Source organism: Glycine soja, chromosome 15 (assembly GCF_004193775.1).
Source record: "Glycine soja cultivar W05 chromosome 15, ASM419377v2, whole genome shotgun sequence".
In the NCBI taxonomy this organism is placed as follows: Eukaryota; Viridiplantae; Streptophyta; class Magnoliopsida; order Fabales; family Fabaceae; genus Glycine; species Glycine soja.
Genome location: NC_041016.1, coordinates 7,836,276 through 7,851,895, shown reverse-complemented (window position 1 = coordinate 7,851,895; position 15,620 = coordinate 7,836,276). Strand labels below are relative to the sequence as shown.

Below are 15,620 nucleotides of genomic sequence, written 5' to 3'. Positions count from 1 at the left end.
CAACAAATGCAAATCCCATAAAACAGGGTCATAATCTCAGCATAAAGTATGTTAGATTCATTAAATCTAATAACGTAAAAATGTGTGTGTGTGAATTTGTCATGTAAGTGAATTCATTGTCAAAAAAAAAAAGTTGTCGCATTCATTCAATATAATACCATATCAATAAAATAAATTCTCCCCATAATCTTTTAAAAAAATCAGGATTGTGTGATAAATTAATTTTTTTTTAACAATACTAACACATCAAAATTAAACTTGTTGATGATTTAATTTGTCGTATTATACAATCCTCATGCAATCATCTCTTAATGAATCTAAATATAGTTATCTCTTAGCTTTTATTGTTTTACAACTTTATCAAGTGAGCATAATGTCGGTTAATAGAATCTCACACTTTTTGTTGAGGAATTTAACAATACATAATCAGAATGCTAAAAGAAATCTAGAAAAATTTTATTGTTTGACATTGATGCATATAAAAACAAAAGAACGAGATTTACTGGCTTTAACGCATATACGGATGGAATAACTAGTTATCAAAACATTCAACAAAAACTGTGTGTGCCAAACACTAAATAAAAGGATAACTAAAATATAAGTTGTTACCAAATTTAAGTGACCTTTTACAATTTTTCATTTAGGTTTGTTCGACTCAAAGGTGTGGAAAAAAAATCAGACAAGAAATAAAGATCTATTAACAGAAATAAGAAATTCATAAACATCGAGCTGGTTTGCCCGAGAGGTTAAGGGGGAAGACTTAAGATCTTCTGCACATAAGTGCGCGTGGGTTCGAACCCCACAGCCAGCACATTTTGAAACGCACTAACAAACTTTTGCTAACCATGAAAAGTTGAAAACATTTTTGTTTTCTTTCCTATTTTTGAAAAAAATTGGGCTTTCTTCATATTTTGGTATCCCTCCTTTTTCTTAAATTGGGAACCGGAACTGACCCATTATTGTGATGGACGAGCCTAATACAATAATGTCCATGTCCTACATTTGGCATTAGAAAGGAAAATATTTTTTTAATCATATTTTCAGGATTCTAATTAAGAATATTTAAATAAAATATTTTGAAAAGATGTTAACAACACACTCTTAAATACATTTTAAAAAAACATATTCTCTTTTATTAATTAAAAATTTACCTAATGCCACACAAAAGTTTTTTATAGGTCTCACTTATTTATTAAGTTTTACTCATAATTTTATAATTTGTAATAGTTTTAATTAATAGTAGAGAGTGAGTAGGAAAGATTATTAGAGAGTTGTTACTAATATTTTTAACTTTTTATTATATTAAAATTTATAAATAATTAATATTTATAACAGAATGCCACTTTTAGAAAATAGTGTATACATTGATCATATAAAAAGTTTTTATATTATTATTTAATATTTTTTGGTGTCACTCAAACACAAATAGTCATGTATGTTAAATTAGTCATTTTTCACAATAATTTCCTTTAAAATATACTTTATTTGTTCCTGTGTTTATGGAATATTGTTGACTAATTTATGTTTATTAATAAAACTGGATAAATTTATGTATTAGCATTAATTTTATCTATAATAATAATATTTTTTCAAAATTTCTCTTATTGTGAGTCTATTTATGTTTTTCAATCTATATAAGAGAGAAACAACTAATTCAATATATTTTAGTTTAAAATAATTAATGCACAAAAAACTGAAATTAAGTCTTATAAAAAAGATATAAGAAATTTTAAAAATTATGTCTTATAAATATAAAAAAAAATACTAACAATAATTTATTATTAACTGAGATTTTTTTTTTACACTGTTATTACATACAAATTGAACTTTTTTTCATTATCATTCCAAAGTCTGAAACGCGCTACACCTAAATTTCGTTCATTTATGCCGCTTCCATATTATTTAAATATTTCAATGGCAAGTCTATAGCATTTCAGGTGCAATTGGTTTCAGCCTACTTCCTATCAACATTATAAAGAATTTTTACATGCTATAAAATTTTGAATTCATACATAATTATATACTATTTTCTAAAGTCATTCTAACAAAATACTACTATATGTTTCTTATTCTATTAGATAGTAGTATTATAGTAACTGTTTGAGCGTAACGAGGATATCATAACTTACACCAGTTATGGGAAAAAATTATTACTTTTAAAAAAATAAACATAAATATGCTTCTAATATTTCAAAAAAAAATATTTTGTATTTGATCTCTATCATTATATTTACTTTGTTAACTTACTTGTCACCATGTGATAAAAAACATATTAACCGTTATAGTAAAATAAATGAATAAAATATTTTCAGATATTAAACACAAACAAAAAATCTATCAAGAATCAAATATAAAATTTCATAAATTTTTAGGAATAAATACCATATTTAGCCCAAATGGGTAGTGAATGATAGGTGCTACTGCTAGCAATCCCCAGCAATTCACTCATTCTCCTCTCGTAGAGCTTTAGTATACCCTTTATCTGAAAAATACGAAACTGTGGTAGTGCTACTGGTATACTGTATATGCATGATTCCTATTGCCTACTATTACTACAAGGAAAACAATCCTGAGTGGGATTAAATATTTATACTCTATATGAAAAATAAAGACATCTGGGCAAATAATTTAATTAAGTACTTATTTATTAAAAATAATATATATATATATATATATATATATATATATATCTTCATAAATTTAACTATAAAATAAATTAAAGTATAAAAAAATCATAAGTTGTTTTTAAAAACCCGAATTGTGCAGTAAAAAACACACCTGAATTACAAGTTCTTCTAAACTATTCAAAATTATATATATATATATATATATATATATATATATATATATATATATATATATATATATATATATATATATAACTATTCAAAATATCTCCAACTCTTTTATTACTTTCATTAGGGCGATATAATAATTCATAATCTACAATCCAATCAATACATTCGTACTTAAATCCAATTCAATCCATCTCTTTTAATAAATGAAAGTAGATGCGTTGATTGTTGGATTATTGTTATTAATGGGTGGTTAATGACCCATCCATTTTATTTTCCCAATCCATTGGATTATTAAATTATTGGAAATGGATTGAGTGGTTCTTCTTCCTATTATTGTTATCAAAAGTCCAAATCTTCTTGTTGATACATCTCCATCAGTATGTGATCTATAGACAATAATTAATTTACAGTTATTGAAAATGAATTTAAAGCTATAATGTATTTGTAAATGAAACAGTTTTTTTATTAGAAACCATTAATGAATGAGTTGGAGAACCATTTTTTTTACCAGTGTTGGATAACCATTTATTAAAAAAAAAATATTACAAGTACAAAAGCATCTGGTAGTCATGATAAAAGGAAGCATCAGATATGGAAAGTTTAATTTGAAACTTGACAGTGATATCTCAATAATTTGAGATTTCTTTTTGTTACACAATAATTTGAGACTGCATGTAACATTGCAAAATATGAAGGAAGAAATGACCAAGCACCTACCACTCATGAATTGATTAGTGGATGAATGGGTGAGGTTTTTTTTTTTTTCTATATATAATTAAAAGGGTCATGAATGGGTCAAATTTTTTCAATATATTTGTACTGGTAAGAAAATTAGTTTTTAGAGCAAATAAAAGGTAATTTTAAAACTATTGGCTGTTGGCAAACAAAAAAAAAATCTCATATTGCATTTTTTTTACGTCACTTGTTGATGGATGGTCAACGAGCTCAAATTCACTAATTAGTTGATGGACCATATCATTTTTTTTCCTTTTTAAGAATGGGGACGAATCGATTTCAATATTTTATAATATGGTTGAAATAATTAAGGACTCCAGCAAGTGTGTTGCGTCAACTTTCATATTTGATCTTGTTAACTAAGCTAATGTTATTCACTCTTTTTTCTTTTTCTTTTTGGTGTTGCTTTCCAATCTCATGTTAGCCAGAGAAATCTGGCCAATAAAAAGGCAGGAGTTTTATTTGCAAACTAATTAAGGGATGTGTTGCAAATAAAAGTTGGTTCAATCCATAAAAAAAATAGACATAGGCTCAATTTTTGTTGTCGATGTAAGAATATAATTGATAAGTAATTTGTAAATATTTATGTAATCTTTTTTTTGAGCATGTGTACTTTGATTCCAATGAACTTTCAAAATTCAATTCATCTACTAAACTTTTGTTTATGAATTTTTTTAAAAAAATATATGTGAAAGAAACTCGGTTACACAATAACATTTGTAGTGGGCCAAATTGCTCATTACCAGAAAATCTAGCATATTCATTTCTAATGAAAACATGAAAGCTTTTTTTGGTGAATTAAAAAATGAAAGCTAATAATAATAAGAATAATAACCGTCCAAGATCCTAGGACACACCCAATGTTCTCCAAAAAAAGATGAATAAGAAATTCCATAAATGAATTGTAGCAAAACTATGTAAGAATATGCGAGGAGCAAATTCTATGCAAGCACCGTACATTGTTACAACACATCAAGGCAAAGACCTTTATGTGGCCTATGAACATGAAACATGACATTTTTATTAATTTTATTTAGTACTACATCCAAATAAAAGACTTTGACCTTAGATCGAGGGAGCTTTGAATTTGCACAAGGGTTTTTGGCAAGAAGAAAGTTACCCCTACTCAATAAATATCTCAACACTATGAACATAGATAGGCAAGAAGAAAGTTACCCCTACTTCTTGTTGCTTATGCTTTGTACCTCTGATTGTATTTGGAACACCCCTTGTGTGCCAAATCAGCCTCAATAAAAAATTGTCTTTTTTTAAAAAAAAGAACTATCATAACAATGTTAATCGATCCACTTCGTTTTTGAAGGGTTTAGCATGAAGTATGAAAACATTTCAATTATTAAGAACCCAAAAATTATAGAGGAATTCGAGAGCTTTATTGAACTATTTTTTTCTCTCTTCAAGTTGCAAACATGGTAATATGAAAATTAAAGCATTAATTATATAATTAATCCTTTATAGTTTAATTGAGGGATTCAATTATTAAAAAAAAATTAATCAAGTTCTTTAATTATTTAAAACACTATAATTATTATGTTCTTTTCATCAATTCTATTAGTTTCATTGATGAAAGTTTTGTAAATACATATTTTGTATTAGTTATTTTTTTTATATCGGTTATAAATCTTAATAAATATATTGTTTTATATTGGTTATATTGATAATTTATGTAAAATATATATTTTAGTCAATTTTTTCTGGACTGATATAAGTAGAAAAATTATCTTGTTCATTGGACTTAAATATAATTAAATTTAACTAATTTTTCTTATTTAATGTTATTATTTTTAAAATATTCTTTACTTAATTTTATTTATATTTTTAATAAATTTTTTTATTGATGATAACAAATTTTAATAAAGAATATTTTAGAAATAATCTTATTTTTTTTTAGATTAGTAAAATTAAATAATATAAATTAATTAATATAAAATTAATTATTTTTGTTTATATATAAGTTTTAAAAAAATTTAATTATTACATAACCTAGCAGATTAAATTATTTAATAATTGACATATCTGATTGAATTTTTAATTATAATTAAGGAAGAATCGTAAAATTTGAATAGAAGACGGGTTTCATCAGCCAAAATAATTAATACAAAAACAATTTTAAAAAAACTTATAAAAAAATATTTTTTTTAAAGAGTGTTATATATAAAGACATGTGTAATAATTCACTTCACAACTCCCACAGTGAGAAAAACAAGTGAAATTGTGTGTTGTTGGTTTTATTGGGGTGTGTTTCCTTGGAAGAAGGGCTTTCTCGGTAGACAAACCCAACCATGCACTCATAGAATAGAATCTCGAAACCTGTCCCTGTGACTGTGTCTGCGTGTGCGTGTGTCACTGTCATTCTCTCGGGAGAACAAACCACAAACCCATTCCCTTTGGACTCTTGCTTGCTACCACCATTTTCCTTCGATGCTCCCTCTCTGCTCCCAAACGAAAAGTACAATTCTTCCTTTCCTTTTCGCCAGCCCCACTTCACACGTTCTCAATGCCTAGCCACCCTTTTGATCAAAGGCCTAAAATGTCTCCATTTTTTGGTGGGGTAAGCCTTCCCTCTCCCTCTAGGGTTTGAGTTTGTGTGGTTTTCTTCAAATCATTCTCATTTTTTGTTCACTTCTCCATAGTTCTTAACATACCCTTTTCTTTTTGTCAACCTCTCATCTCAATTCCCTCCTCAAAATCATATTTTCCCCCCTCACACATCACTAGGGTTTGTTTTTGTTTCTTCATGTTTCTCAAAGTCTCAAGCTAGGAGCCACATTGACCTTTGCTTTGTGTTTTTTTCTCCTCCAGGCCTTGTTTAGCTTCTCTTTTCAAACATGGGTTGTGTCCATGGCAAGTGCTGTACCCGTTACCCTTCACCCTCAGTGGGTGGCTCCAGAGACTTCAGAGAACTTGGCCCTTACTGTGCCCAAAGGAAGCACATTCTCACTCAGAGTTCACTGCAATTTGTTCCTGTCCCTTCCCATAACTTCACTTTGGAATACTCTGTGCTCACTCAGAGAGGGTACTATCCTGATTCACCTGATAAAGAGAACCAAGATAGTTTTGGCATTAGGACACAGTTTCAAGGCAACCCCAGTGTCCATTTCTTTGGTGTCTATGATGGGCATGGCGAATTTGGTGGCCAGTGTTCAAATTTTGTTAAGGATAGGTTGGTGGAAAATTTGTCAAGTGACATTGCATTGCTGGAGGACCCTGTTAAGGCCTACACTTCTGCATTCCTGACCACAAATGATGACTTGCATAAGAACGAGATTGATGATTCGTTGAGCGGCACCACTGCAATTACGGTGCTGGTTATTGGGAACACCCTTTATGTTGCTAATGTTGGTGATTCTAGAGCCGTGCTGGCTGTTAAGGATGGAAACCGCGTTGTTGCTGAGGACTTGTCCTCTGATCAGACACCATTTAGGAGAGATGAGTATGAGAGAGTGAAGCTTTGTGGGGCGAGGGTGTTAAGTGTTGATCAGGTGGAAGGGCACAAGGATCCAGATATTCAGACATGGGGTGATGAAGAGAATCAGGGTGATGATCCTCCTAGGTTGTGGGTTCAGAATGGAAAGCTTCCTGGAGCTGCTTTTACAAGGAGTGTAGGGGATAAGTTGGCTGAGACTATTGGTGTCATTGCTGTTCCTGAGGTGTCAACGGTTCAGCTTACACCTAACCATCTTTTCTTTGTTGTTGCAAGTGATGGTGTATTTGAGTTCCTATCAAGCCAAACTGTTGTTGATATGGTATGGTATACAATTTGTTGATGATGTCTTTATAGGTTGAATTTTACTTACTGTATTGCTTGTAAGACCTGTTATCTGCTCCTTTTAATTTTTTTATGAAATTTAGAAATTCTCTGTTTTCTGTTGATGACTTGCATCTTGCAAGTTGCAATTACCAACTTAGTTGAAAATATGGATGTGCGTTATGTTCTTTTTCATGTAGTTATGTTTTTTGCTTGACAATACCGTTGAAGATTTTTCTGTTCTGGTATTTGCTTTTCACCTTTTATGCTTTCCTATCTGTGATATTTGTTGTGTGGTTCTTAACTGGTTGCCGTATTCTGTTTTACATCTCAAATTGAAGTTTGCTATTATTATCTAACTACTGGTTAACTACATGTAGTTATCTTATTTCTCAATATTATTCTTTATGTCTTGCTTCAGTTGTTGGATTTTATGACAACAAATTTGTTTTATTGGTATTTAATACCTAATTATCCTTATGAGAGAAGGACATATTAGTTAACTGGCGTAATCTTATAACCTCAGTGTCATAATTATGTAAGCTTGATCTGTAAATTGTTCACAAGATTAAGTACTAATTGTTAGTCATTCTTTGATGTCCTAAATGTTTACACAATCTGTGTAGGTTGTTCTGTGAGGGATACTTCAATTTTCCACAGCTTGCTGCTGATCATCTTTGATTTGTTGCATTACTGCATTAGTGTACACAAATATTCGATGTTTACTGCCCTGTTTAATATGCATTCACAAATTATTGTTAACTATTTGTGTAAAAGTTACCTTCCACTAGTTAACATTTCTAAGATGAGTAGATGCAGAACTATGATTCAATGTCTTATCTTTGATGAATTCTGTTATTCCTTTTGTGGTGTAGGCAGCAAGTTATTCAGATCCCCGCGATGCATGTGCTGCCATTGCTGGAGAGTCTTATAAACTATGGTTAGAACATGAGGGTCGAACAGATGATATAACAATTATCATTGTTCAGATCAAAGGCCTGTCTAATGTATGATTACTTTGTATTCCTTTGGCCTCATTTATTTTAATGTTTTCTTCATTTAGACTTGTGTGAAGATTTAAGACTTACAATGTCCCTTAATATTCTATCCCCCCTAAACACGCCAATGCCCCAAAATGTTTAGTGGTGGTAAGCAATGACTTATTCTGTGGAGCCCCTTAAGAAGTTAGCTCGGGCTGTTCCTATTCAGGTGGTAATTTATTGACGGTTTTTAATGTGTAATATATTTGGATTTGTGTTAAAGATGGTGGATGATTAAGTGTAGTCAGGCTTGGTTACTCACGAGTCATGACTACCATGTGGCGATCTATAGTTTACCAGCCTCAAGAAACTACTACTTCTATTAACAAAATACACAGCAATATTTTACCCTTTTGTGTCTCAAATGCATTTTCCCTTCATGAGTGTGGTATGGCTGAGCTAAAAAAAACCCTTTGTGATTCAATTCATTGGAATCTATCCCATCATTTGTCTTGTTTATCTTATCTTTTGATTTTTTTTTTTGGTAGTCAGTTACATCTGGACTTGGAGCAGGTGAGATCAATGTCAGTACTGTAACAAGGACAAAGAGCAAGAGGGTAAAGGGAGCATCCGAAATATCTGCCACTACTGGGTTAGATGTGTGTCGTTCAGTCAGGAATGGTTTCTCTGATTTACAGTCCTGTCCACAGCATGTGGTCTCAACTAGAAGCCCAGCCATAGTGGTCCCCTCTCCGGCATGTCAAACACCAGTTGTATTGGTACAGTCACACTAGAATTGTTTCATATTAATCATTCAGGAGTGCTAGCAACACACTCCTTGTAAGATACTCCCTCCAATTGCTTAAAATTTATTAAAACTACAGAATTATGAATGAGGTTCATTAAATAAGCAACGAGACCTACACAATTTAATGATTTTCGATAAATTTCAGCCAACAGTAGAGAATGTATTAAGAAGAGTGTAGTATAGAGTGTATTGCTAACATTTTTCTTAATCATTTGATTAGGATTTGTGTAAAGTTTTATCTTATTTTATTTCATTTCATTTCTCCCTTTTCAGTAATCGGAGAGAGGCTTTGCGGAAACTTCACCATGTCTCATCATACTTTCTCCTAGGGGGTACATTTCTATGTTCTATTCTTCTTGAGTCTTCTGCATTACCATCGTAAGTTTACTTATTTGCCACTGTATTATTCTTTAAACCAAAATTCTGACTCAATTTTGTTAGGCTGCTGAAGGTTGCGGGCTTAGGGTGCATTATCTGGGCAGCTGAAGGACCCTTTTCAGAATTTAGAAAGCAGAAATGATTAATGGTCATTTTTTCTTTTCTCAACCTTTTGCTAATTCAAGTTGCTTGTCATTTAACCTTATACAAGCACTTCAGGAGTACACTAAAACATATCCTTCCCGAATAGCGCTGCACTTCACTCTCCAATTTAAAATTTGGAAAGGGGTCTATAAATAACTTGAGAGAAAGGAGATCTGTGCAGGAGTTTGGTTGGTGACTAATTGACTACTACTACTTGCAATGAATTGTAGTCAATGGTCAACTTGTAAGACAAGCCACGTGCTATTAGAATGTAAATCCATTATCCTCGTTCTCATGCTGGATCCAGTGTATCTCTTAGAAACATGTCTGATTTTTTTTATTGCTTTTCAATATTAGTTTCATGTTTTTACTGCAAATTGGTAACTGAATGAATGGTTATGGGTATAAACAATTTATGTGAATTACTGTTTCATGTGTTGCGATTCCGTTAAATGAAAGTAAGAAAAATGTCAGCAATATACTTTTTAAAACATTTTCTTTTTTATTAGGAAAAATTCATATAAGTCTCGTTAAATGAATTTAATTTCTAGACTAATGAAATCTATATGAATTTTAACTAATAAGAAAGGATGTGTATTAGAAAAATAATATTGTTATTACTCTTCATAAAAGTAATAACTACTCAACTAATAGCTAAGCATATTTTCATTTAACAAATAATGAAATACTTCAAATGGAAGCACTTCGCCACATGATAAAAATTAAAAGTTTCCATTATTTTTTGTGAATATTTTATTTTTCACCAAGAAATCTCAAGTGGTACTGACTACCGAGTCCTCGTGAAACTATTTGAGATTACATGAACTTTAATAAATAAAAAAAATTGCATTAGATAGTGCTGCTATCACTCTTAAAAAAAAGTAATAACTGCTCCAAATAATTGCTAAGAGCATCTCCAGTGTGTGGGGTGCTTCCATGATTTTTTAGGCTAAGAAACGAGTTTTTGTAAGTTCTTTTGCATTGAGCATAATGACGTGACAAAGTGGGTTCCTTAGTTGCTAAGGATAATTTTTTATATAAGAAACTCTAATGTTTGAATTTTGTGATTTCTTACGATTTCTTGCATTGAAGTAAAATTTTACATGAGTTTCTAATGACATGACACTGCGGGGACCACAAAAAGTGATATGGGGACCACAAAAAGATAATTAAGAAATTGAAATGAGTTTCTTGCATTGGAGATGCTCTAAGCATGTTTAAGCTTCAAATGTCAATAGCAAATGACTGATTTTGTCAGAAAAGTGGAAATATATCTGCCGCATGAGAACAATTAATAATTTCCATTTTTTTTGTCTCTAGTGATACTGATTACTTACTGTGTGTAATATAAATTTTGTAAAATTAAGTCTATTTAAAATTAGGATATTATTAATATTTTTAGGACATTAATTACAAAATTAAAAAAATATATTTATTATGAAAATTATAGGAAAGTATAAAAAAGTTATAAACAGCATAATTTATGCATTTTAATAAAAATATTTATTTTTTTAATTCTTTAACCAATGTCCTTGAGGGAATTGATTAGTATCGGCTTAAAATCAAGTTAGTAAACACTCATCTAAACACATTATCAACTTTTCTTGATGATAAAAGTCTATTTTGGATGTGAATTTTGATCAAATGAGTTTAATCCTTTGAGTTGTTCTATTTGAATCGGCAAATGATGGTAGATTGAGTTAAGGTTTTCAACTCTTAAAATGAGTTTAACTTAGCCCAATTTATTTTGTTATTAACTAAGTACAGTTTGAGTTGAGTTAACTCAATTTATTATTAACTTTTAAGATTTATTTGTCATTGTGAATTTATTGGTATCAATGATATAAAGTATTAATGTTTTAGTTTTTGCCTTTTAAGATAATTAGTGGATGTATTTGATGTTTCAAGTATTTAGATGTTTTGATAGACTAACTAATCTTATATTTGAATGGTTATTATTTATTTTTCATTTATTCTGCAAGTCAATCCATTTTTCAACTAATTTGTTTGGGTTGAGATTTTTAATTCATTTTCAAAATAAGTTCAACTCAATTTAAATCATTTTTTTGCAAATTGTATTGGGTTGACTCATTTGACCTTTTTTAATATGAATCTAGGAAGTTATAGTTAGCAATTTATATACAATTTTACTAGTATAATAAGTCTTTATAAAATTAAATGTTAAGGACTTTGAATTGAGTCGAGGGCAGAATGGAGTTAGTCAAAATATTTAAGTGGATACGAGACATTAATGTGAAGATAAAAAAGATGGTGCGAAAGAAGGAAATGGCACGTTTGTTTTCGTACCATGTGTCATACAACTGATAATTCAATCACGAAACAGAGTAATGACATAGAGAGGGGGACCAGCATCCTTCGTTTAATGTTTTCCTCCTCTTTTGGGCAATCTTATATTTCAAATATGGTACTATGATGAATTATTTTGGTAAAGATCATTTAAAAATTCATTAAATGCAATGCAATATGAGATTCCCTTCCATCATCATGTCTCCATCTATTTGTATTTTTTTTTTTTTGAAAGGAACATCTATTTATATTATGTACCTCCGAATCTCACCGCTGCTTTAAAGCTCCACCTCCACGGGATGCCTTGGACCATACCGCAACATTCATGAGCAATGGGCTCACACATTAATCAACCATTCTCCTTAAACAGTGTACGATGTTATTTGATGTGTATTTATGCATGGAAGGATGTGATTGTGAAAGCCAACTTTTTTTAATGTGCACATTTGGAGAGCGTATGTTTGATGAGTTAGTTTATGATACACTAGTAACTTTTAAAGGATTTATGGTCTTTTTGTCTAAACTTTTGTAATTTCTATTTTTTTTTCGAAGTTTTTGAACTTTTACTTTGTTACTAGTTACTACTTTTAGTCCAAAATATAACAATAATGACTTCAATAAACTACCAAAAACTTATCATATTATCAAGCAGTCTAATAAAATAGTAATGTATAATTTTTTTAATAAATTATGTTTGTAATTTCTTATTTGTTCTGACCAATTGATAATATCAAATAATTTTGATGATAATTTAAAACATAATTTTAAAAAAATTACACGTTATGTTAGACTCTTCCATGATATAATAAACAAATTATTGAGTAGTCAATATCATTTTATGTCATTGGTTAACATTATTATTTAACAATAAGAACTAATTAGCATAGTAAAAATTTACATTATGGACTAAAAACAGAAATTTGAAAAAAAATAGGGACAAAAATATAATAAACCCTATTTAAAATAATGTGTACATGATTTGATAATAATTTGTTTTGTAAAAAAAGTAAAGGTAAAAACATCAATTTTGATGATTATAAAGTCTGTTTGATAATTTTATTACATGTTTGATTTAGGTTATTATAGACAAGTTGTTATTTTTGAAGAACTCTTTTGAGGGAGTTCAGAGAAATACTTTTCTAAGAGAAATTCTTCTAAACACGATTTTCTCACACAATCATATAAAATAACATCAAAAAATTTCTTTCATACAAAAATTGTAAGATTTCTGAATTAAATGTCTTTTTTTTGTAATTGATAGAGTAAATTGATATTGATTTTAAATATATTTTTCATATTTCTAAAATCAAATTTATGTAAACTCAATTTGAGAGAGAGAGCTTTATCATATATAGAGATACTAATAATTAGAAGAAAGACAAACATTATATGAAGTGATTTTTGTTTCAAGTTATCATAACATATTGGTTTAATGTGACTATTACATCCATTATATTTCATAATTATTTTATTTTAATACATTAAATTTTAAAATTTTTATTATGGTACTTTAAGTTTTTAAAGTATCTCATTTTGATCCTTTCTTAGAGCATATCCAATAGAAAATCATATTTTGAGGCCTTAATTATCTTTTTGATGGATCTAGTAGTGTTACATCACTATTAAGTTTTTCTTAATTTTTTACTCAAATAGTAGATCTCATTTTGAAATCTTAAATCATTTTTTGTAAGTCCCACAAGGGACTCACCTTCTAATATTTAGTTACAACTTTTTTAAAATAATTAATTATATATATATTTTTTAATTTTTAAAAATTAAATAAAAAATTATTAATAAAAATTATTCAATAAGAAAATACTATGTTAAAATAACATAATATTTCAGTATTTATATATTGACCCTGATGGTGCCCGACCATGATCATTGCACAAATAGTGTACAATTATTTGAAATTTTAGTTATTTATATATTGATCACGTTCATGCATGATCGGGTGCATTATATATTGATCCTGGTCATGTACGACCATGATCATTGTGCAAATAGTGTAAAATTATTTGACATAATTCACCATTTTTTTAAATAAATTCAAAATTCCATTATAATGAAAATTTTAATAATATTTAAAACAACTAGTTTTTATAATTGCTAATTTTTATAACAACTTAAAAGTTACACATTAACAAATAATTTATGTAATTAAAAACAAACTTCATCATTTAACTAATTGAGAATGCGTTACAACATAATCAGTGATAACTTAACACATAAAACACAAACTATTAAACTAATAAAAAAAACTAATTAAAAATATACTTAAACATACAACTAATTAACAATAACTTAAGACATAAACACTAACTACTAAACTTCTTTAAAATATGATTACAAGTGATTTTGTGTCTCTTGGATTGATCTTTTGCCTTGTTAAACTTTATAAGAATATCTATATCTTCACGAAATTATCATACTCCACTACCTTTATTATTTGTTTTTGGATGATATTTCTTTCCTTTATTTCTTTTTCAATGGCAGACAAGTCCACAATCGATGTAGAAGAAGATGCTCCTTTCACTTTGATCTTTCTTTTGGCTGCCTTTTGTCCCATTGGGTGAGCCAGTGGTGTAGGAGTGTCACTTTCAAAAATATCAATCAGTGTCTCAGGATTAGAGGACAATGAGTAATTCCAATTTTCATTCAGCTTTGTTCTTTTCGAAGGAACTTTTTTGCATTGTTCTAACCATCTAGGTTGATCTTTCAATAGTTGTCATGCATGTTGCTCCAATGCAAAATCTTTTTTTTTTCATCTTCCTTCCCAAATAACATATGCATTAACCATCACAACGTTCTCCGTGTAACTGTTTTTCTTCAAAGCAACAACTTGCTTGTAACAACTATTGAACTTTTGAATGACCTTGTGAATTTTTTGTCATCAAAATTTTAATTGATTGTTGGATCTCTTACTTAGATTGTCACGATGTGTGTTGTAATTTTCTACAATCCTTACAAAAAGTCTCTAATTTTTTACCATCACCGTTGAATCAAGTGAGACATTAAGCCACAAATTAATGAGAAGTTTACCCTTTTCAACGGAAAAGAATAGTCTTGTGCCCTTTTTCTTCCTTGAAGAACTCCCTTGTCCTTCTTTTACTAAAATATTTTCTAACTCAATTTGGATAGAAAATTGTGTATCAATTTTCTCATTTGAAGGATTTTGTGCACGACTACAACTATTAGGAGACTTACAAAATACGGTAAAGGTGTTTTGTGGCACTGAAAGAGATTTGAAAATTTTTTATATAAGGGAATTGGTTATAAGTTATTGGTGTTGGTGGTGGTAGTGGCAAGTAAGGAATAAAATGAGGAGGAATTTGAGAATTTTCGCTCATTGATAGAGGTGGTAATGGCATGTAGGGAAACAACGGAGAATGTTGTGGATTTTCATTCAAAGGAGGTTGTTGGTAATTTTGCAACAAAATCATATAAGCTTGCCAATTAAATTGATTTGGATCCATATGACAAGAAACAAATAAAACTAGAATTTAAAATTGGAATTGGAGAATATGAGAATGATAATGGAAATAAGAATGAAAATGTGAAATTGTATGCAAATTGCTTCCTATAATGACCAATTTATAAGACCCAATAGGGATTTGTTATGTTATTGTTCTCGATTGTGACATATCTATTGTTGTTGTGGTTCATTGATTTCTTCTTCTTCTATCCGATTTGTTTCTTCCCAC

At 29.4% G+C, this 15,620-nt stretch overlaps 1 protein-coding gene and 1 non-coding gene across 11 annotated transcripts; both read left to right on the top strand.

The window, feature by feature from the left end:
- The first annotated feature begins 728 nt into the window (after nucleotides 1-728).
- On the top strand, nucleotides 729-811 carry TRNAL-UAA. The gene has a single exon. It is a non-coding gene; the product is annotated as a tRNA-Leu (tRNA).
- Nucleotides 812-5,796: 4,985 nt separating this feature from the next.
- LOC114388397 (probable protein phosphatase 2C 35) lies at nucleotides 5,797-10,042 on the top strand. 10 transcript variants are annotated; one of them, XM_028348863.1, is made up of 6 exons: nucleotides 5,800-6,097; nucleotides 6,354-7,297; nucleotides 8,175-8,306; nucleotides 8,828-9,119; nucleotides 9,361-9,419; nucleotides 9,529-10,042. In XM_028348863.1, exons 2-4 carry the CDS (start codon nucleotides 6,380-6,382, stop codon nucleotides 9,071-9,073), a joined length of 1,296 nt encoding a protein of 431 aa, XP_028204664.1. In that variant the 5' UTR covers nucleotides 5,800-6,097; nucleotides 6,354-6,379; the 3' UTR covers nucleotides 9,074-9,119; nucleotides 9,361-9,419; nucleotides 9,529-10,042. The 10 variants fall into 10 exon arrangements, with proteins under 10 accessions (XP_028204670.1, XP_028204664.1, XP_028204661.1 ...); XM_028348860.1 differs by having other exon boundaries at nucleotides 5,800-6,102; XM_028348864.1 differs by having other exon boundaries at nucleotides 5,801-7,297; nucleotides 9,539-10,042.
- The last annotated feature ends 5,578 nt before the right edge of the window (nucleotides 10,043-15,620 follow it).